We start from the raw sequence: 24,403 nt of genomic DNA on the forward strand, positions 1-24,403 counted from the left end.
TACATTAACACAATCCTCTCCCATTCCCATTAGTAGATAACGAAAATTAAAACCGTAAAATAATGAAACAACATACCTGTAAATCCAGTCTCATCTCGCATAAATCACCGCCGAATCCCAGCGGACAAAGACAGATTGCACCGTCATCCGAGGGCAGACACTTGCCTCCATGTTGACAGGGGTACCGGCTGCACCGATCGGTGACACATTCCTCTGTTGTTGTTGTGTGAATGTGATTTTTGTGACCCCAAACAGGCATTATCCGCATCCACATCCACATAGACACATCGGTACACAGGGGTCACCAATTATGGGCCACGTTTTGTTCCATTGTGGCGCGCGAGATTCGATCGGTTGATAGTTGGGCGCACACAGTAGGGAATTCCGTGTGGGTGGTTCAGTCATGAAATGAAAAATGGGAAGAGAATTGCATAGAAGATTATCAGACATTTCCTCGAAAACAGATTTCCCGAAAGATTTTGAACCGAAAACCAATTTTCCAAATAAACTGTTCCCCTTACGTACTTTTTCCCCGAAAGTTTTTGTAAAGCATTCTTTAGACTTTGTTTATAATTGGAAAATTAATATTATCGGTATGGCACAATAAATTCAGCATGGTTAATTATCACTACAAATTAATTGTTTATTTTTCTCACTCAAATTTCTCATAATTAGTGTCTGGCTATTTCCTAGTTATACTCAAAGATTGTGGTAATACACTGTTTGGAGAATGTTTTGATCGACGTGCATCCCAGATATGAAACCTTTGGAACAACGCATGTGACTATAAATTATGGTAAATCAAGATAAATTCAATCTATACATACTTTGTCAAGACAAATGTTATAAATGTACAAAACAGAATGTACACTGTACATATGGATTATATAAAAAATACAAAACTACCATCATAATATACACTAGATAGCATTTTAAAAACTTTTTGGCAGCAGAATCAAGAATAACATTCAATATGTAGAATAAATAACAATTTTTTTGGGAATATCGTACATTCAGGAAAAGAGTATATTCGGGAAAACGTCATTCGGGCAAACGTCGGACAATCGCATAGAACGATATGAATTATGGAATATCCAACTGGTGACGGCAACCAGCCAAGGACGGGCAAAGGATGCGAGAGATAAAAGTTTAAAATTAATTATCGTTTAATTAAATTGTAACGGAGTGAACCGTGGACGGGAGATGCACGATTCCGTTAAATTGTTTTTTTTTGTTCGACTGTAATGAACGCTTATCATCTGGCACTGCGCTGTAGAATTGCGGGATGATGTCGTACAAGGCAGCTGTTGGATGTTGCGAGAAAAATGGGAGAAATTCACGTTATTTTCGAATCAAAGTTTTACTAGCGCAGTTGTTTAGTTGAAGTAGAGAAAGACTTAAAGTTGTACGCTGAGAATCATAGTTTTCCCTATCGTTGATGATTCTTCAAACGAATGAGTTATATCGATGATTGATTGTTTCATTTATTTTGTTCTACATCAATTGCTCTGATGAAACCTCGCTAGCGAAATTTTGTCAATTTACTGGGTTCATAGCCGGCTCTATACTCTATATCTCTACTTTGTTTTCGTCACCAGTCGTATTTTTGTTGATTTGCGTCCCAGGCGGGTGAACAGCTCTTTTTTATTTTCAATAAAGGATGTACCATTTTTCATCCGCACACACAACATCAATTCCCAAAATTCAAGTTTTTATTCAATTATCTTCAAATTTCCAGGGAGTACCCCATGATTTCCTTATTACTTCTACATTTCCAACACTTTGACACGTTTTAGAAAGTGCGCCTTTGGTATGGCACAGTATTTTTCTATTGGGCACTTTTCCGGAGTATTTAGTTAGAAGGTTCATATTTTTCGACACGAAATCTACATCATTCACCTCATACCACTCTCTCACGTCCCAGAAGATCTTAGGATCATCGTAAGCCTTCAGGGGAGAGAGAAGTCGCTTTTGGAGATTTTTATTCTAATCCTAAGTAGCATTTTCAGGTTTAGTCCATTTATAACGCTTTCATATATATGGATACCCTTTTCTATAAAGCTTCGCATAAAACTCTTTTGTCTACAAGCAACATCTCTTCGAAGCGCTTCTGAAGCCACATTATGCTCAAAGTTGCCCATGATAAAGGAGGTTGCCACTAATAAAACATGTCAACCTTCTCTAGATAAAATTTCGTTTGAAAATAGTCTGGTGAATAACCATTTTAACTAATATTATTTTATTTATTTGGTTTTACATGACTTATCTCGAGAAAACTTCGCCAACATTATTTCGCCAATTCACTCGGTTCATGGCTGCTTCTCTCCATCCTCGACTGCGACCCACGCTCTCCAGGTCCTGGTGCACCTGTACAATTCACCTAGCTCGCTGCGCCCCACGCCTTCTTGTTCAGACCGGATTCGTAGCGAACACCATATTAACAGGGTTGTTTTCCGGCATTCTTTGAACATGCCCTGCCCAGCGTATCCTTCCAGCTTTAGCTACCTTCACGATACTGGGTTCGCCGTAGAGTTGAGTTACTTGAGTTCATCCTTCGTCGCCACACGCCGTTCTCTTGCACGCCGCCGAAGATCGTCCTTAGCACTCGGTGTTCGAAAACCCCAAAAGCTTGCAAGTCCTCCTCGAGCATAATCCACGTCTCATGCCCGTAGAGAACTACCGGTCTTATGAGCGTTTTGTACATCATGCATTTGGTGCGGGGGTGAATCTTGCTTGACCGCAGTTTCTTTTGGAGCCCATAGTAGTCCGCTGATGATGCTCCTTTATATTTCTCGACTAACATTGTTGTCATCCGTCAACAAGGATCCGAGGTAGACGAACTCGTCCACCATCTCGAAGGTATCCCCGTCTATGGTGACACTGCTTCCTAGGCGGACCCTGTCGCACTCATTTCCACCTACCAGCATGTACTTTGTTTTGGACACATTCACCATTAGCCCGACTCTTGTTGCTTCGCGTTTAAGGCGGGTGAACAAATCTGCCACCGTTTCAAATTTTAAAAGACAATTCATACCGTCTTCAGCCAAAGGCTGCACAGACTGAACAATCACTAACATTAGGCTACGGACAACAAGGAACATCCAGTAGCCCAGTGGAGAATTTTTCGTTTGACGAAAAGTTTCCACTGAGCGAGAATCGAACCCACGCTTCGTCAGACAATACGACTAACGCCGCTAACCGCTCGGCCACGAAGTCCAATAACATCCATGTTGTCCGCGAAGCAAACAAATTGTTAGAATCTCGTGACAATCGTGCCTCGACTGTTAAGTCCGGCTGTCCTCATGACACTTTCAAGCGCAATATTGAACAACAGGCACAAAAGTCCGTCACATTGTCGTAGTCCCCACCGAGACTCGAACGAACAGGAGTGTTCGCCCGAGATCTTCACGTAGTTTTGCACACCGTCCCCCGTTGCTCTAATCAATCTTGTGAGCTTCCCGGGAAATATGTTCTCGTTCATGATCTTCCATAGCTCTAGACGGTCGATACTGTCGTATGCCGCCTTGAAATCGATGAACAAATGGTGCGTAGGGACCTGATACTCACGGCATTTCTGGAGGATTTGCCACACGGAAAAGATCTGGTCCGTTGTCGAGCGGCCGTCGATGAAACCTGTTTGATAACTTCCCACGAACTCGTTTGCTATAGGTGAAAGACGACGGAAGAGAACCTGGGATAGCACTTTGTAGGCGGCGTTTAGGATAGTGATTGCACGATAATTTTCACACGCCAATTTGTCACCCTTCTTGTAGATAGGGCATATAACGCCTTGCTTTCACTCCTCCGGTAGCTGTTCCGTTTCTAATATTCTGACTATCAGCCGATGCAGACAAGTAGCCAACCTGTCCCGGCCCATTTTGATGAGCTCGGCTTCGATACCATCCTTGCCAGCGGCCTTGTTTTTCTTGAGCTGATGAATGAAATCCTTAACTTCGCCCATCGTGGGGGCTGGTTGGTTTCCACTGTCCGCTGTTCTGACGTAGCCATCGCCTTCGTTGTCCTGACCTTCTGTGCCTGTGTTCTTTGCGCCATTCAGGTGTTCATCGTAGTGCTGCTTCCACCTTTCGATCACCTTGCGTCCGTCCGTCAAGATGCTCCCATCCTTATCCCGGCACATTTCAGCTCACGGCATGAAGCCTTTGCGGGATCTGTTGAGCTTCTGATGGAACTTCCGCGTTTCTTGACAACGGTACAGCAACTCCATCTCTTGGCATTACACCTCTTCCAGGAGGCGCTTTTTGTCCCGGAATAGGCGGGTTTGCTATTTCCGCTTCAGTCTGTATCGTTCCACGTTTTGTCGCGTACCATGCTGCAGCATTGCAGCCCGCGCTGCATTCTTCTCCTCTAAAACCTCCTGGAACTCTTCGTCAAACCAATCGTTTCTTGAGCTCTATTCCACATATCCGACAATGCTTTCGGCAGCGTCGTTAATGGCTGCTTTGACTGTCCTCCAGCAATCCTCAAGAGGGGCCCTATCGAGCTCGCCCTCATCCGGCAACGCTGCCTCAAGATGCTGCGCGTACGAATTGGCGACATCCGGTTGTTTCAGTCGCGCTAGATTGTACCGAGGCGGGCGTCGGTACCGTACATCGTTGATGACGGATAGTTTTGGGTGCAGTTTCAACATCATCAGGTAGTGGTCGGAGTCAGTGTTACGCCACGATAGGTTCTGACGTCGGTTATGTCGGAGAAGTGCCGTCCATCGATCAAAACGTGGTCGATTTGCGATTCTGTCTGCTGAGGTGATCTCCAGGTGTACTGATACGGAATGCTGTGCTGGAAATAGGTGCTACGAATGGCCATATTCTTGGAGGCGGCAAAATCCAGTCGTAGGCCGTTCTTGTTCGTCAGCCGGTGGTCACTGAACTTTCCAATTGTCGGTCTGATCTGGGCTGTGCACGTTGAGTATGCTGTTATTGAAGAATCGGCCCTTGATTCTCAACCTGCACATTCTTTCATTGATCGGCTACCAACCGATCATGCGTTTTGACATACCGCCCAACACGATGAAAGCTGTTCCCAGCTCGTGTATGTTGCCGCAGCCTTGGTACATGGTATGATTACCCTTTCAACAAACCTCCAGCAGCGCTACGATGTCGAACTTGCGGTCCTTCAATGCATCGGAGAGTATGCGGGTGCTTCCGATGAAGGATGGATGAAGGATTTACAGTTCCACGTACCGAGTTTCCAATCGTTAGTCCTTTTCTGTCGCATTGCACAATGGTCCGAGGGCGGCCAAAACCTCAAATATCAAAGTTGTTTTATCCGAACTTCCTTAACAATACTATGGTTGAAATCCGAAGTTTGAAGCAGATTCATTAGATTTTCAATTTTAAACAGCTGCTTGAGTGGCCCGTGGACATGATTTTTCAAGAAAATTAATATTTGTAATCCATTTTTCACAAGCTATTTATGAATTTAAAGAAAGCTCAAGCCGCAATGGTGTCTTCAGCGAAGTTGTTTGTAATTTTTCATTAAATTAATACAAAGTGAATTAAAGTTAAAACTGTTCAAAAACATTATTTTTTATAAAAGTACCATAAGACATTAGGCGGCATCCACAAATTACGTAACGCTCTAGGGGGAGGGGGGAGTAGGCTCAAGCGTTACGGCTCATACAAAAAATTTAAATTTTTCATACAAAAAGCGTTACGGAGGGGGGGGGGGGGAAAGTAGTCAAAAATTTCCAATTTTAGCGTTACGTAATAAATGAACGCTGCCTTAGTAGCCTGCGAATGCCCACGATAAGAATAAGTTCATTCGAAAGCTAAAAACAAGAGCTTCCAAGTAGGGTACAAATTATTTTTCGAAAACTTGCGATAGACCACTTTCAACACGTTTGAAGGCGTACGGAGTGCAATTCTAATTAAATAATAATAATCCAGTAATACGCTAGTACGTGCATTGCAATCGCAGTAGTCATAAATTGCATCCCGTCTCGAGAAGAAACAAAAAAACTAAGTCCAATATTCCTCTTCTTCTTTTTATTTATGGCGTTACGTCCCAACTGGGGCAAAACCTGCTTCTAAGAAGGCAGGTGTTCTTATGACCACTACCGCAGTTATCAACTAAGGACTTTTTTGCCGATTGACCATTTTTGCATGTGTATATTGTCTGGCAAGCACGATAATACTTTATGATCTAGCAAGTCGAGAAAATTTACTTTACCAAAAGACCCTCGACTGGTGGGATTCGAACCCACGATTCTCAGGTTAGTTTAGCTGAATAGCTGCGCGTTTACTGCTAGGACTCTCTGGGCCCCTATGTATGCAATATTCTGGTGTTATACCTTAATTAAATATTGTCTTTAACTTTATTTGATATTATTAGGATATTGACTACCTTGAAATTAAATTTGAGCTGTCACTAAATAAATTAACACAAATTATCTCGGCTTATTAACATGGTTGAACGAAACTTTTTCCTTCAGCATGCAGCCTCCAGATAAAATGAAACAAATTGGAAAAATCATTCCCTACGTGGACTTGCTTTAGATGTTAAAACAAGTATGATAACAGACTGAAGCTAAAGACATGAAAATCATGCTGAAACTGATTAAATAGATGATACTTGCATAAAAGCAGGGTTAGATATGAGATATTTATGGACAAATGTGCATGAAATTTTCACATTTTTTTTTCAGACGTCACATGAATTTCAACATATATTTTTGAGTGAGTTTTTCAATCACGATTTCAACATAGCGTTTTTTTTACAAATTTGAAAAATGACGCATTCAATAAATAAGGTGGTGATTAAGACAAGATGAACATATTAACTTATATTTGTTTTTCCATATCTTTGGTTGAATAGTTAATATTTTTGTCAAAAGTTGCGCTTCAGTCTAGTTGTTTCTACTATTGGAGTTGTGCATGGAAAAAATACTCAAAAATATATGTTGAAATTCAAGAAATGCCTGGCATGCTGTGAAAATTTCATTTCAATCCGTCAATAAATAACTGCGAACCAGCTTGCCTAAGTTGACCATTTTAAATGGAAGATTGGAAAAGTTGAAAATTTATTGTACAAACCTGAATATTCTAATTATCAGTCCAAAACAATAAAAAATCGAAAATAAAAGTCTAAAATAGTTCAATATGGCATAAAATATGTCATATATATGATTTCAGCTACTTTAGTGAGAGTTTGAGGTTTTGTCCGACATTTGTTCTAGATCGAACCGCTGTGCAACGGTTGTATCGCACAACATTCTCTTCCGCCATTGGTTTTGCAAGTTTGACAAACAAATTTTCAGGATTTTCACTGACAAAAATAACACATCTGTTTTAAACTCCATCAAATCATTTGACCACCATATGACAGAACCACAACACTGTGTAGCACGAAGTTAGTGCACCGCAGATTCACTTGAAAAACAGCTCTTGTTAAAGAGCAGACACTTTTGCATCCACTATCCACACACACACTTCGAATGTAAGGGAATAGGTTTCTAGTCCGTTTCTGGTTCTAACGATTGCTGAGATATGTATTGAGAGAAAGAAGTAAGCGATATACACAACTACAGAGTACGATTAAATGGACGGGCTTGGGATTGAACTCATGACCTTCTGCTTACAAAGCAGAAGTGATAGCAATTGAACAACTAACTGCGTTTTATTAAAGTAAATTGAGAATCACAGCAAGATCAAGAAAATTGTGTGTGGCGGCGAAGAATGAACCATGAGCCCGCGCAACTCTACTCAACTGTAAGGCCGTCTTCAGTGTCGTGTACTAGACTCAACTTACGAGTACACGACACTGAAAACGGCCTTACAGTTGTGGTCGAAATACGCGTATCTGTCAAAGAATACAAACTCTAGTGGAATTAAATGGTATAGTACTGAATTCGGTTTTTTTATCTACTTATAGTCATTCTACCAAACAGCTCGAAGATTTATTATAATATTTTTTTAGTTTTGAAAAGGTTAAAGAGGAACTCTAATGACATCAAATAATTCATACTTACGGATATCGAAACCCCGGGAAACGTCACCGAGTGGCACCGGATGGAAATTGTAGTCATGCTCGTTGGCGACAAACTTTCGTATGCACCCGGTGAAGCCATTGGTGACGGGAAGCTTCTTATCCAGGCCTGTGATGTTGCCAAATCCTCCGAGGAATACCGGCTCCCGGAAAGTGATTCGGGAGAAGAGACCCTGCAATGAAATAGAATTTAGAATAAAGATATTAAATTATTCGATGAATACTGTCTTGCAGTTAAATTTGCGAAGAGAAGTTAAGTGAGTTGACCACAATTTTGTAATATACAATATTCTGGAAGATTTGTAAAATAGAATTGAAATAAATTGTAACTGATGACGGATACGTGACCACATCGCTGCGATTATGTAGAGAAAGATGGGGTCAAAGTAAAAGCTTCTCATTGAGATGTCTACTTCAATTCAAAGAGTCTCGAAACTCCTGAGAATATTTTGGGAATTCCATAAGAACAACTGGAAACTTTTAGAAAATCCTTGAAAACTTCTGATTGTAGCTTTTTTGCTATACGTTTTCTGATTACATTGTTGTAAGCAATCAGTTTGATAAAAAATCTAGATCTAGATCCAGAACCACAAAGAATTTGCTTACAGCGAGTCTCCGATTAACAATTCACAACAAATATGTTAATTTATTACTACATCAAGTCTTCAGAGTGCATCCCATCTTCTAACAGTATCTTTACATGTTGTACATTGCGAGTCCTTCGCATCCAGTTTTCCATTATTTATAGCGCAGTAAGTCATACACATAGTATTTGCTTTATGATGATGGTGCTGGTGATAGTTTCAGGTTAGCACCCTTTTCTATCGATGCGAACACCGGTTCCCAGTGGTATCCAACGAAGGCGAGCCATTTCATCATCGACCAACCACACCAGTATTCCACTGGAGCAGTGGCAGTGGCTTGGTTGGGTGCCAAGTGACTCTTGTGCTCCAGGACGAACACGACCATGGTGTGGAAACAATGAGATTTTAATTATGTTTGCTCTGTGGATTACACGAATAGTTCAATTAACTCCAAACGATGAGATTGGAATACGCCGAAACGCTGATGGCTCCGGTAAGGTAGCATCCCTTCGATGCAGATCTCGACGAGGATGATGAAGGCAAGCTTCAACGGTGATATTTCAATAGATGTACCGAGCTGATAATGGTGGCTATAGGATGCTATGAATATCTTATGTTCAGGTTGCATTGCGCTGATGATTATATTGTGTGGTTTTTCCGAATTGAGATGTAATCTCTTTCGAATGATACAGTACGGTATTGAATTCTGGTACACTGAAATCTGCATTCACATTACTCCCCGTACGTAAATGAATTAAATGGTATCAGGTCTTCAGATCTACCAGCGTTGGTAGCCAGTGATCTCTTGAAGGTTCATGAACAACATTTATACTCATAGAAGCTCATGAAAATATATTCTGTCAAGTTTTAAGTTCAATATTTTTTTAATGTTATACAAGAACTCATTTGAGTTCAAGCCTGTGTATATCTGACAAACGTTATCAGTGATTTGTAAAAGGATTTTGATTAAGGATACACCTAGTTGCATTCTATGAAGAACCTAGTACAACGACTTTCAAGGTTTTCCAGGTTTGTTTAGAATACAGATCATCAAATATATAAGCGTAACGAGTGATCTTTCAGAACATTGCTCACAATGGTAAAACCTATACAGGCTCATAATGTTAAGATCCTTCATGTTTTGAGATGAATGTGCACAAATTCTGTTTACGTAATGTGTAAATGTAAATGAAATTTACGTAGATGAATTTTACGTCAATGGAGACATTAGTGTACCTGAAATCATAAGTTAAAGCATAATAAATCGCGCTTAAAGCCAGATTTCGATCATATGACATGGCGACCAATTATCCCTGCATTTACGGACGGTCTTTGTGCTAATTAATTACCAAAGTACCTATTTGCAACTAATTAAGCACCATCATCATCAAACATTATTGTACCTCGTGAAAGCAGCAAGGCAGGGTCACAAAACGCTCTCCACCTACATAACACTCACGAAACAAATACGGACTAAAAGCTGTCCATTATCCTGGAGCACATACCGGCCGAGTGCATCGGTTTTCGGGAATGCACTTCGCACCGGCACTCAATACATCAAAGAGTGCGTAATGATCTGCGGTGCCGGTGCTACTCATCAATCTGTAATCCGATCTGGATTCCGGTGGCTCGCAGCTCGAGCACGCATTCCATCATCATTCAATTGAGAAGAAAATCCATTCCCGAGCTGGGTGCATCTCTGACCTGCGTGCGTGCAGCTTAATAGACCTTCAAACCGGAAAATGCACTGCACCAAGGCGGATTTCCGATCGACAACACTATCAATTCTAGCAGAGAGATTCCGATTACGGGTTCGTTGCGCTTGGGTGTCTTCCCGAGCAGGAATGCATTCCTAGGATGTATTTATTTCATACCATTTTTGGGATTATATCAGAATTAAGTACTGTACAGTAATCAAGGTATTGTCCACATCACAATTTGGTTTTATTGTGGTATCAAAACACACATGTTAAACATGTGTAAAGGTATAAAAAATACTTCAGTGAGGTATTGGTAAGCTATTGAGCATTGCTTGAGGTATAGTTATTTACTATTTAAAAATGATTATAAATCTTCAAGCTGTTCATTGGAATCGAAAAAAATCGAATGAACAACGGTTTTTTTCTCGACATTTGAGCTACATTTTCATAATCGGAAGGTTAAAATTTCACTTATATAATATTTTAAAACATTTCGATTACTCTGCGGAATATTTTTAGTCTTAAGCACCGAAATATCGCTGACTACTTAATTAGGAATGCTGAAGGCAATGCCGTCTTCAGAAATACCATAGTCTAGATCTTGAGATCAAGGGCTACCTTCTGGTGACCTAATTGAATGGGAATTCATAGTAAGTAAGAATGTAAATATTTTCAACGCTTACGAGATTTCATCAATTTGGGACTGTTGAATATCGCGTTTGCGTTAGAAGAAATATCTTCGGTGAATTTTCAGTACTCAGTACGATTTACCTTTAAGAGTTGAGGATGATACTTTTAGTTGTGGACTTGGCCAGAAGAGGCGCATTTTCTAACTTGAAATATATAAACCTTGAGGGATAAGAATGTATCCTTTGTAACATACGGTATCTCTAGATCCTGATCATTAAGATCATGAAGACGACCTTACAGTTGAGGTCGAAATACGCGTATTTTTCAAAGAATACAAACTCTAGTGGAATTAAATGGTATAGTACTAAATCCGGTGTTTTCATCTACTTGTAAGTATTCTACTAAACAGCTCGAAGATTTATTATGATCATTTTTTTAGTGTAATAGGTTGTCCTGTTCTTTATATTTGTGTTCTTGAACATTTGAGATTTAGCTTCGATTCATCTTCACCTTAAATATTTTTTCTTGGATACTATCCTAGGTATGTATGCGAATGTGGAAAGTAGTATGCACTGCGAATATCTTTATTCGACATTGGAAAGACTCTCGCATTTTCCTTATTCTCATTACAACTAATTGTGTTGGTGAGTTAAAACTTCCAATGGGTCAAGAGATTATCTGATCTCAGACGATCTTTCTCTTTTGAACGCCTTGGATGGCTGATCATCTCGATCATGCCATACCATAGGGGAACATGGTCTAAGACGCACTGATGGGGTAACATGGCTCATAAAATCATTCCTAGAACGTTTCAATTTGTATTTTTTTGCCAAACGATGTTAAAATATTGTCGGCGCGGTAAAAAGTTAGAATCGGTTTCTCGCCGAAGTTGGATTTTTCTTAGAATCTATGCGAAATATCTAACTTCGGAAGTGGTGCATTCGATTCGCATCCGGATGCGCTCTAATGCGCCCTACTTCCGAAACAGTGTATCTTGCATGGGTACCGAGAAAAATATATTTTCGGTGAACTGCATTTTCTAACGATTGACCGAACTTACAATATGTTTACCCAAGAGTTGCCGCCACAACCCTTAGACATAAACTTATAGATTTTTCCTTTGTTTTCCGGTGAAATTCATTATTTTTCTTTTTTTGCCTAAATATTAAGGTTTTCCGATGATTTCATGAAGGAATAAGCGTTTTCATACCACAGGGAAAACGCATGGAGAATCTTGGTTGCTAACTACTAGTAATACATAATAAATGGCATTCTACCCAATCCAATCGGTCATTTTGAACCACCCCCATCTTTCAACCAACCTTTTTACACGATTTAAACCAGTGAATCAAATGGTCATCAAAACAGATGAAAAACAAACAAGAAAGCAAGCTCGCTCACATCCGTTTGTCCCAACTCTTGCGGATTGGGATACAATCAAATGCAAAATTATCATGACAATCACAGGGTGCAACATTGTTGCAACTTTTCAACTCGCGATCAAGCAGATGTTTCAATCACAAAACCAAATTTGTTTTATGGATGCTGTTCGATAATGTGCCAATGTTTACCAACACGGAGAAAGTTCTCGAAAATTACAAAGCGAAGCCCAGAAAATCGCTGCGCCCGAGGTGATCGATCATTGTCATATTCTGTTCAAGTGGTTATAAACTATTATTGCGGAATAAAATTGTTGCAATAAGAACAGGAGATGACAATGTTTTTGTTGCTGCTGGTTGGGTGACAGATTCACTAATTTAAACTCGTTAAAAAACTCAAATTCGGGAAATGTTTTCATGATGGTAGCAAGCAAATATTGTTATGTTACTGTTAGGACTTCGAATGACGTTAAAATATGAATCTCATTAGTTGAAAACGACACAAATCCTTAAAGTGGCATTTTGGACCCTACAGCTTCTTTAACATGGCGGTAGTTCGAAATCCTATAGCGAGTCCTCCTCAAAACCATCTACTAAACATGCTTTTGAGAGAACACAGAATGATGACAAATAATTACCAGTGGCTTTTTCTTCACCTACTGGTGATGCAACTAGTTGTTCCTCTAGAGGGAAAAACTATACAAAGAAAAGCGGAAAAAAGTTTAACCACAAAGCTGCTTCCGCAGATATAACTCTTTTTTCGGAATGCTAGTAATTCACGATCGTCATTGCGCTTTCAGATAAAATATCAGAACGGTTTTTTTTACAAAAGCATGGAAGGATGATTTACTTACTGATTTAAACGTTTTTCTTTAACAGACGCCGCCTGGATCGCCTAGTGATCAACAAAATAGCAATTGATGATTTGAAATTCGTTTTTGTACCGTTCATTCTTTATACAAACAATGTTTGTTTACGCGTTCCTTGGAATGCGAATGAACAATTGAACCAAACTGATGTGCTGAATCGAATAGTTTTCCAGAATCTCTCGATTCTGAACGAGAACGGACATCCTCTTTCTTCTGCAGCATTGGTGATGACTCTGTTGAACTTCTTAGGAAGCAAAATTTTATGATTAACTATAGTTTTCATAAAATTTCTTCTCGTCTTCTATCGAAGAACTCAAGCTCTTTTATCAACGTCTTCAACAACAGATTTCTATATCAGTAGAACCGATGTTATGCAAATTATTTTTTAGTTTGATTTTCTATAATTCCCGAATATCATCAAAACCAATGCAATCGATAGAATCATCCGATTTGGGGTGCTTGTTATGATATTTATACTCTTTTCACTTTACTCCTATCCTCTCTCTTTCAATGATCCTTTCTATCGTGTAAGTGATGAGACGACAATGACGTGCAAGCACAAATCTCCCTTATGTACGGGGACGTGCCGCCTGAGCCAAATTTCTGATTCATGATACTTCAAATTTTTGCCACCAGGCGTTGCTAGTGTATGTGAAACTTTTATTTTATAGTTATCTCAGAATCCGGACATCTTAGGAAAATTACGTCTTCGGCAAAGTTGTTCAGTAAGTCAAAGGCTACCATTGTTTGAGACAGTTTATTCAAAGTTTGGCACCGCTAGTCTGCCGTGAATCGCAAGTCAGTCCCATCTGTAAATAGTAGGTATTGAGAAAATGGCCTGTGAACTTTCCGAACTCGTTCTCCATACGAATATTCAAAAAACTCCAGAGAACTTGCACATGTTCAAATCTTAATGAAACATTCATAATTTGCTGTTTACTACGATATTTTCCAAGAAAATTATAAAAATGATCGAAACACGGTTCGTTTTCGTACTAAACGGTGTGGAAATCTATAGTGGGACTGATATTCGATTACTTTTCATTATGGGACTTGCTGTTTTTCCATACTTCTTCCAAACAAACCATGTTGTTTCATTACACAGAAAGAAAAATCCATGTAAATTTCTGCGTAAAATCATGCACATAAAGGGAATGCCAGATATGTCGCAAATTTACACGTCACATCGTGTAAAATTACAATGACATCATGTAAGTTTCCGCTATATATCGTGTAATCTACCATGGACTCTAACCGATTACGCGACAATTTACATAAATTTACATGATGTTGATGTAATATTACAAGATGTGTCATGTAAATTAGCGAAAAATCTGGCATTTCCTTTATGTGCATGATTTTACGCTGAAATTTACATGGATTTTTCCTTCTGTGTAGTGCAACTGAAAGAGCATTGGAAGATATGTTGAAAGCTGAGTTTTATTTTGCAGATGTCTTAGGAGCAATGATGGGAATGGTAATAGGGAAAGTGTACCAGTTATGGCCATAGTGGTTCCCTATTTGGCCACATGTGAAATTTTGATAATTTTCACATTTTAATTCTTTTTGAATGTTATAACATCAAGATATATCTTAAGTCTAACTACTACAACACACAAAAGTTTTCAAAATTTGAAGACATTAAAGTAATCACGTATGGCGAAATAGGGAACCACTATGTCCATAACTGGTACACCTACCCTAGTAGAAGGCTTGAATTTTCGCGAAAATCACGTAGCTCTCCCAGTACAGTAGTTCTAAAACATGAATCTCATCAAGTAGCCTATGTTGGGTACACGAATTTTCTATATCATGAGTGTCATTGAAGGCTCTAAATGCGGGAAATGCAGCGGGAAATAGAACATATTCCCACAGTAATTCTAGGTTGCCCTTAGCAACGGGTGTTTTGCTATTTTCAAGGCTTTTTGCCTACAGCAGCGATGGGCGTGAGTTTCACTGGCTTCGCTGACTGTGATTGGCTTTGCTTGGCTACTGTAGAGTGAATTTCAAGATTTTTCCCAACCCTGCTTAGGAGCCAAGCCACTTCGAAAGATGGCGTCTTCTGCAAAATTATTCAGTTAGTCAAAGGCTATCATTGTTCGAGCTGGTTGATTCGAAAATATGCCACCAGGGTTTTTTTTACAGTAGGGTACAAGAAGCTTCAGCCTGTTGTGTGTTGGCACTTTATGTCTTCTTTTTCTTCTTGAAATTAACGTCCTCACTGGAACAGAGCCTGGTTCTCAGCTTAGTGTTCTTATGCACTTCCACAGTTATTATAACTGAGAGCTTTCTTTGCCAAAGTTGCCATTTTCGCATTTGTAGGGGGAGATCCCCCAGTGCCGGACAGCACCCAATACCGGACAAAGTCGAAATATTGAGAAATCATGGTTCGATCAAGATGGTCTATTAGTAGAAAAGAAAGCTATTATGTAGACTAATGTTTGCGTAGTATAACACATCCTTGAAATATGCATCCCTTTTTAAAAAATCCTTCTTGGACACCGTCTTGGGAAAAAACCTCTCGAAGGTCACGTCTTCTTTCGTTTATTAACTAAACATGGTATCAACAACAAACAAAAGGAAGGGTGAATCTCTGAATTTACTTCTTCCTTCCAAAAAAGTGGGTTTTAAAACTGTCACTACACGTGGCAAGAATGGAAGAAAGGACGCTTCCCCGGAATGCGAAGTTTCTTCCAAGGGTGAAATGAATAATTGTATTGAAATGAGCAATCAGTTCGATGCTCTAGACAAATTTTCCGAACACCAAATCGAAGCAGCCTCTAGCCCAGGCTCTTTGATTCAAGTGAGGAAGCAAAGAGTGCCGCCTATCGTGGTCAGTTGTTCCGAATTTGGGGGATTTAGGCAGGAGATCTTGAACTCCATTAGGGGAATCAAGGTTTCCTTCCAAATCTCAAAGAAAGGAGACTGTCGCGTTTTGCCGGAAACTCTTAAAGATCGTGAGCTTCTTCTCAAACATCTTGAAGAGAAGAAGCACAAATTTTTTACTTATTACGACAAAACTGAACGTTTGTTCAAAGTTGTCTTGAAAGGTCTCTCAAGTGACTATAAATCACCTGAAGAGATCAAAAATGGAATAAATGATTTACTTGGATTTTTCCCAGTCCAAGTAATCATTATGAAAAAGAGAACCCAATCTGGCATTGTTCGGAAAGGGCTTTCTCAAGAATTTTATTTAGTTCACTTTAACAAAAAAGAACTGAATAATATTGAAGCTTTACAGGGTGTTCGTAAATTATCCGAACAACAAAATATGGGAAAGATGATCTCACATTTAAAACGATAAAAAATCAATGACCGTGTACCTTTTTTAATACATCCATATGCTGACACAAAATAGAATTTAAAATAATTTAGAAATAATTGCTTCTTTCTGAGATAGACAAATTTTAATTTTTCGGAGACGTTATTTTTGAGGGCCGCTAGTCATTTTAGAGATGTTTTCTCCTTAAAATCTGAAATAGATTATTCCAAATTTTCCATTACTGTTTGAAGTAATCTACAGTTCCTTGGCTTCAAGTTAAGCTGCAATTAAAAAATGAATCAGTTCAAATCTTGTGAGTTCTGTGGACTTTTATCTTCCGTCAAGAAGCTCGAAATACGGCTCTCTCTAAGACCTTTCAACACTTTTGTCTTGATTTTACAAATATTTGAAATCGAAAATGTGTGAAACTTACTGCTAAAGAACATAATAGGTCAATGTATTATACCATGCAAGAATACTGAAATTATTCCGCCTAATTGCATTGAGCCATGCCTTCAAAGTTTGTACGGATAATTTGACACCCTGTAGAAAAAGCAAAACTTATGTTCGATGTCCGTGTGACATGGGAACATTTCCAGAAACCTGGAGGAAATTACTAGAACCCCACTCAGTGCCGTCGGTGCCAAAAGTGGGGTCATGGTACAAACAATTGTCGCATGGATGCTAAATGCATGATTTGCGGAGGTTCTTCTCACGCTAAGGACGACTGTCCTGTGAAAGAAGATACCAGAAAGTTTGAATGCGCCAATTGCAAGGGCCCTCACAAAGCTAACTTTTGGGAATGCCCTTCACGCAAAAGGGTCATTGAGGCTCGTGCCACACAGATGAAAGATAATATCCGTTACGATAACGGTCGTTACCGCAATTTGCCTGGTAGAGTATCGAACAATGCTCATTTTTCAGTTAACGATCGCTTGATCATGAATCATACCCATCAGGAAGATCATAATCATGCTCATTCACAAACTAATTTTAATCCGTCGGGTAGCCGTTCGAATCTTTCAATTTCGAATGTTTCTACCCACGGTAAATCCTTTGCCGATATCGTAGCAGGAAATTCGAATTCCTCCCCTGTTCGATCCATGGGTACCCATTCTACTTGTTTCAAATCAAATGGAAAAAACCCTACCGCCACAAGTAATTCCGCTTCTTCGTCTACCGGAAATTCTAATGGGAAATCACATGACATGTCTGCCTCTGATTTTAATTTTCTAACTGAACAATTGAATCTAATGATTGATGCAATGTTCAAAGCCACCACTATGACTGAAGCAGTCCAAGTAGGTGTAAAATTTACAAATCAAATTGTTATTGGATTACGTTTTTCTAATGGATCCAAATAATAATTTAAATATTTTAAATTGGAATGCTCGTTCTCTGAATGGTAAAGAGGACGAGCTGTTTAATTTTCTTACGGTTAATAACGTGCATGTAGCAGTTATTACCGAAACGTATTTAAAACCTGGATCTAAACTCAAAAGAGATCCTAACTTTTTTGTTTATCGTAATGATCGACTTGATGGGGCGTGTGGGGGAGTTGCAATCATCATTCATAGGCGTATAAAACATCAACTGTTTTCATCATTTGAAACTAAAGTTTTTGAAACTTTAGGTGTTTCTGTTGAAACACAGTTTGGTAAATATACTTTCATAGCTGCCTACTTGCCTTTTCAATGCTCTGGACAGCAAGTTAATTTGCTCCAAACTGACTTGCGAAAATTGACTCGCAATAAGTCAAAATTTTTTGTCATTGGTGACTTTAATGCCAAACATAGGTCATGGAATAATTCTCAAAGTAATTCCAACGGCAGAATTTTATTTGATGAGTGCTCTTCAGGATATTTCTCAATTAAATACCCTGATAGCCCTACATGTTTTTCCTCTTCTAGAAATCCATCTACGATTGATTTGGTCTTAACTGACTCTAGTCATCTTTGTAGCCAACTGATTACCCATGCTGATTTTGATTCTGATCATGTCCCTGTTACATTTCAAATATCCCAAGAAGCGATTCTCAATCCTATCAGCTCCACTTTCAATTATTTACGAGCCGACTGGAATACATATGAAACGTATGTTGACTCTAATCTTGATGTAAACATTTCTTTAGAAACTAAACTTGACATTGACAATGCTCTTGAAACTTTAACAAATTCCATTGTTGAAGCCCGGAGCATTGCAATTCCTAAATGTGAAGTAAAATTTGAATCCGTGATTATAGACGATGATCTTAAACTCTTGATCCGTCTTAAAAACGTGAGGAGAAGACAATTTCAACGCACTCGCGATCCTGCTATGAAAATTATATGGCAGGATTTGCAGAAAGAAATCAAGAAACGTTTTGCTCAATTAAGAAAAAAAATTTCTCAATTGGACCCTGGCTCTAAGCCCTTTTGGAAATTATCTAAAATCTTGAAAAAACCTCAGAAGCCAATACCGGCATTGAAAGAGGAAAACAAATTATTACTAACGAATTGCGAAAAAGCTCAAAAACTTGCTATGCAGTTTGAAAGTGCGCACAATTTTCATTTAGGACTTACTAGTCCAATTGAAAATGAAGTTACTCAGGAGTTCGAAAATATTCTCAATCAAGAGAACGTTTTCAAATATGCCTCGAAATGACTGATTTGGAAGAAGTGTGAACTATTATTAAAAAATTCAAAAATATGAAAGCTCCTGGCGATGATGGAATTTTCTACATCCTCATCAAGAAACTTCCAGAAAGTAGCTTATCATTTTTAGTTGATATATTTAACAAATGTTTTCAATTAGCATATTTTCCTGACAAATGGAAAAATGCTGAGGTTGTTCCAATTTTAAAACCAGACAAAAATCCTGCAGAAGCTACTAGCTATCGTCCAATCAGTTTGCTTTCCTCCATCAGTAAACTTTTTGAAAAGGTTATTTTGAACAGAATGATGGCCCACATCAACGAAAATTCAATTTTTGCCAATGAACAGTTCGGATTCCGCCATGGACATTCGACCACTCATCAACTTTTACGTGTAACAAATTTGATCCGTTCCAACAAATCTGAAGGCTATTCTACTGGTCTTGCTCTTCTAGACATAGAAAAAGCATTCGACAGTGTATGGCATGAAAGTTTGATTGTAAAATTGAAAAACTTTAATTTTCCAACATACATTGTTATAATAATTCAAAGTTATCTGTCAAATTGTACACTTCAGGTTAATTATCAGAACTCCAGATCTGAAAGACTTCTTGTAAGAGCTGGTGTTCCTCAAGGCAGCATTTTGGGACCAATATTATACAATATTTTCACATCTGACTTACCTGAGTTACCTCAGGGATGTCAAAAATCTTTGTTTGCGGATGACACAGGCCTCTCCGCCAAAGGTCGAAGCCTGCGTGTCATCTGTAGTCGATTGCAAAAAAAGTTTGGATATTTTTTCTTCATACTTGCAAAAATGGAAGATTTCTCCTAATGCTTCCAAAACTCAACTAATAATATTCCCACATTAACCAAAAGCTCTTTATTTGAAACCTTCAAGTAGACATGTTGTCACGATGAGAGGGATTCCAATAAATTGGTCAGATGAAGTTAAGTATCTAGGGCTCATGCTTGATAAGAATTTAACTTTCAAAAATCACATTGAGGGCATTCAAGCCAAATGTAATAAATATGTAAAATGTCTCTATTCCCTTATTAATAGAAAATCAAAACTTTGTCTTAAGAACAAGCTTTTGATATTCAAACAAATTTTCAGGCCTGCCATGTTGTATGCTGTACCAATATGGACTAGCTGTTGTAATACCAGGAAGAAAGCTCTGCAGAGAATTCAAAATAAAATTTTGAAAATGATTCTGAGGCTTCCTCCCTGGTATAGTACCAATGAATTACATAGAATATCCAATGTTGAAACATTGGAACAAATGTCAAATAAAATAATAAATAATTTCAGGCAAAAATCGTTACAATCTTCTATTGCCACGATTAGTGCGTTATATGTTTAGGTAAAGTTAGGTTAAGTATATTTAAAGCGTTTTTTTCTCTTATAAGCAGGTGAAATCAACTCACCTGTAAAAAATCTGAACTGCTACGGCAAATGAAATGTTACATGTTGTTAACAAAATGTTGATAAAATCTTTAATTTGTTTTACCAAATTAGGATGATAGTGTTGTCTAATAACACAGAACACCTAGATATAAGAAATGAATGTAATGTTTGGAATGATACTAATAAAGAAATTTAATAAAAAAAAATAAAAAAAAAGAAAAAAAAAGATAGTATGAATGTATTTTGTACCACAATTGAAGTAAATATGGACACATTACAATTTTGGTTCCTCCTGTCCCTCAGTTTCGGACAGCTTGATTTGTTATATGATATATTTGTTATTATTGCATCAGTGTCTCAAAATACTTTCATTTTTCATGGGTTCCGTCGACCATGGTATCAAACATGCAATAAAATTAAGAAGAATGAACATTCATAACAACATCGTAAAATGTTTTATTTTTTATCATATATGAAAGAGGTTTTTGATAGGCATCTTGCAAACTAAGAAAAACTCAAATTATTTTTGTTGCAATTGCATTGAATTGGTAATTATAAACTATTTCTATAGTGTACATATTCAATGATGTTCAAATTTACAGAATTCGAGGCATTTCCAGATCGTGTCCGGTATTGGGTGCCACCTTTCAAGATCGATCAATTTGGTACTAAAATACATCATCAAAACACAATGTCAAAATTCATATTTATATTTTCAAATTTATTTTTGCACACTATAAAAATGATAATATATATCATAAATGGGTAACACGAGCCCATAAAATCAATATTTTTCAAATTATGAATTTAGTGGCTTAAGTGTCCGGTACTGGGGGATCTCCCCTTATATCGTGTGGCAGGTACGATAATACTCTATGCCCAGGGTAGTCAAGGAAATTTCCATTACGAAAAGATCCTGAAACAATCGACCCCAGACACCTTCAGATTGGCTTTGCTTTGTAGCCGTGGACTAACCACTAACCACTCGGCTAAGGATGGATTTCAATTTTTTATATGGGTAGTCCCGTTTCCCTGTAAGCCCCTCCCTCCTCCTGTATACGTTACGTAATTCATGGACGACACCTCCAATTCATTTTTTTTTTTCAATTTCTTTACATTGTAATGGGTCGAATAGCATGGGAATATATTTGATAAATCTTGAAAATAATCTTATAGAACAACTAGATATGGACGACACTTGAACACATTTTCAACAAAATCGTTCGGACGATTGCGAAGTTCCAGAATTTTAAAACTTGTTTTTCGGCACCCAGTCCTTATAAGGTTAATGGCCCTATTTTACAAAAAAAACTATCCAATATGCATCACAATACACTCCCGGTGAAAAAAACTTGAAGATTGATATGTCGAATGATATGGACTGTAATCATCGGATTGACGTTCTTTTCTAGGGTCCTGGAATTGGCTCCAGGATATTCAGGAAGTACTTGTAGATGACCCTATGTTGACTCTATATGCATTGTTTTATACTTGCCACATAATATGGTTTGTGTTGATCAAACTTTGGTCCTCAATTGAAGACCCAGTAACCGGTTCAAGGGAATCCTTAACAGGCCAAGGGAATCCTTAACACCCAGAGCCAGAATGGTTCCAAATGAGTTGAAACAGTCGAAATATAATTCAGTTTCAAAAACAGTAGTTATGTTTAATCCGTGCAAAATATTTTTTGAAATCTCTGAAATGACCTTTGGACAGATCCCAACGGGTTATCCACCTAAATCCGGAACCGACCGTCTGACTTGGTTTCCCAGTGCAGTTCATTGAACTTGAATTGTGTTGGAGTGTTGCATGTAGCAATTTTCTTCTGCTCGGGTTGCAGCCACATGAGACGACACTTGGAATAGAAACGATAGGGAATGCATGAGGGCACAAACATGGTGATATCTATATTGTCCACAATATAATAGGCACATCACTCTTAACCGAGCGTATAATGCATCAGGCAGTTCGGTTCATTAGATATCAATCTTGAATAGAAGACATAGAAACCAGGCGTAACATTGACGAATGGAATCGGCATCAATTACGGAATTGATTACTAATGAGAGTTATTCTGCTCTAATTCTCCTATTTCATCACACTGTGAATCTACTCTTCAAGTTGATTAGCACAATATGAAAATGTCATTTCAAACATAACATGATTTTCCAAATATTTCTGTTAAGGCAACACTTTCACCCTAATTTGGTAAAACTTAGTCAATGCTCCTGCTTACAAGTCATATAAAACGCTTTTCAATAATTATGTTATTTTTCCTTCTGCTCGTAGTGCGGAACAGCTTTTGTCCCAAACACCGAAATAGAGCGCTGCATATGACGAGCCTAACCTCACTTATTTGACAGCTGCTGGTTCTGTTGTTTACGTTTCGGACTTTTTCCATATTTTTTTCATCATCGCATTTCTATCACCAGCATGCTGATGGTGACGATTTTCCACGGTAGGAAGATAGAATAATACGATCCGTGGGTATCTGCAGTGGATTTGACCTCTCCTCGCAGCAAACTTTCACGAAATTAAGAATGATTCGAAAAAAGTACTAAGTCCAAACTGTAAACAACAGGACCAGTACCTGTCAAAATTGATGCGTGACGTCACAGTCCAGTGGAGTATACCGATATTTATTAAATTTAAATAAAGAGATTTTATTAACCCACAGCATGAACGTATGATGCTCTCCGATAACAAATCTATTCAAACAACAATAACAAAACAATTCATCAAATGTTCCTCTGTACTTCATGATTATTTTTTATCAATAAAAATTCCTCATGTCAACCAAGCTCAATCCGACAATCACTAGTTTCATCGATTCGTTCCATATTGTTGGGCTTGCATCGATGTGAAGTGGTTTGTTTGTTGGGATTTGAGATGCAGGAAAATTAAATCAGATTGCGATTGAGCCGCCCAGAATCGGCAAAATCAGATCACAATCGAACAGAAACCTAACGAGAAACTGTGGTCTACTTTTTTCCTGATAAGTATTACGGTTGCATAGGTATTCCTCCCATGTCGGATACAGGAATGTAGCGTAGGAAGGAACTCCAGTGATGATGTGTATTTCGAGTAGAATGTGATGCGAATGCAGATCTTGTGTGCGATACCTACTGTCACGGTGCCTCCCAGATCGTTATTATAGAAAATTTGAGATCACCAGTTATTTTCCATAAGTTAGCTGAATGTCTGGGCAAAATTGGGGAAAAAACTCCTAGGGCCCGTTAATGAACGGTATAAACTCATAAATTCAAATATAATCTGTGATTTTTGAACGGGTTTTAATTTACCATGATAGTCAGAAAAAATATGCTATCAAAACTTGGTTTAAAAATTAAGAAGCGTTTGTTGTTGTTTTTTGTTTGCTCAGAAATGAAGTTAAGCCATTGAAAACGACTGGCAAGTACAGATTTGATGGATATGTTTTTCGGTCAGGGGAGCACCCCGTACTCTTGAAACGGCAATGTTCGCTTACCTTCGAGCGTCCTTGCACCCGGTTTCCTTGGTTCAGCACCAGCCAAGCATCCCAACGATGCCGATAGATTGTGATAGTATTCCACTGATTCAAGACAATCGTTTCCTCCGAACGCACTCGTCCCGTTCCAGATCCGCAGTCAAACCTGTGTGGGATGAGAAATGGTGATGATGCATATATTTAAGAAGTAGGATATGCTAGAATGCAGAACAATTTATCGATGCAATTGAATTGTGCAGGTCTTATTTGTGGTAACATTTAGACATTTCAATTGATAAACTAAAATAATACACAAATCAGTTTCTTATCCTTTGAATAAATCAGATTTCTAGTATGATAAACGTTCATTTCCACATCGAGCTGAATAATGTTTATTAGGATGTCTCAGATATAAGATAAATATTCAAAAACTTACAGTGCTAACCTTCTTCTTCTTCTTCTTCTTCTT

General features: G+C 38.4%; 1 protein-coding gene across 1 annotated transcript in view; it reads right to left on the minus strand.

Moving 5' to 3' along the window:
- LOC5578284 (pikachurin) overlaps positions 1-24,403 on the minus strand; it is a 783,038-nt gene that overhangs the window by 92,065 nt on the left and 666,570 nt on the right. Inside the window, exons 8-10 of the mRNA XM_021842555.1 lie at positions 23,956-24,100; positions 7,988-8,177; positions 77-213 (exon numbers count right to left, since the gene is read on the minus strand). Coding sequence (XP_021698247.1) covers positions 77-213; positions 7,988-8,177; positions 23,956-24,100 — 472 coding nt within the window. The remainder of the gene's footprint in view (positions 1-76; positions 214-7,987; positions 8,178-23,955; positions 24,101-24,403) is intronic.

The sequence above is a fragment of the Aedes aegypti genome, chromosome 2 (assembly GCF_002204515.2).
Source record: "Aedes aegypti strain LVP_AGWG chromosome 2, AaegL5.0 Primary Assembly, whole genome shotgun sequence".
In the NCBI taxonomy this organism is placed as follows: domain Eukaryota; kingdom Metazoa; phylum Arthropoda; class Insecta; order Diptera; family Culicidae; genus Aedes; species Aedes aegypti.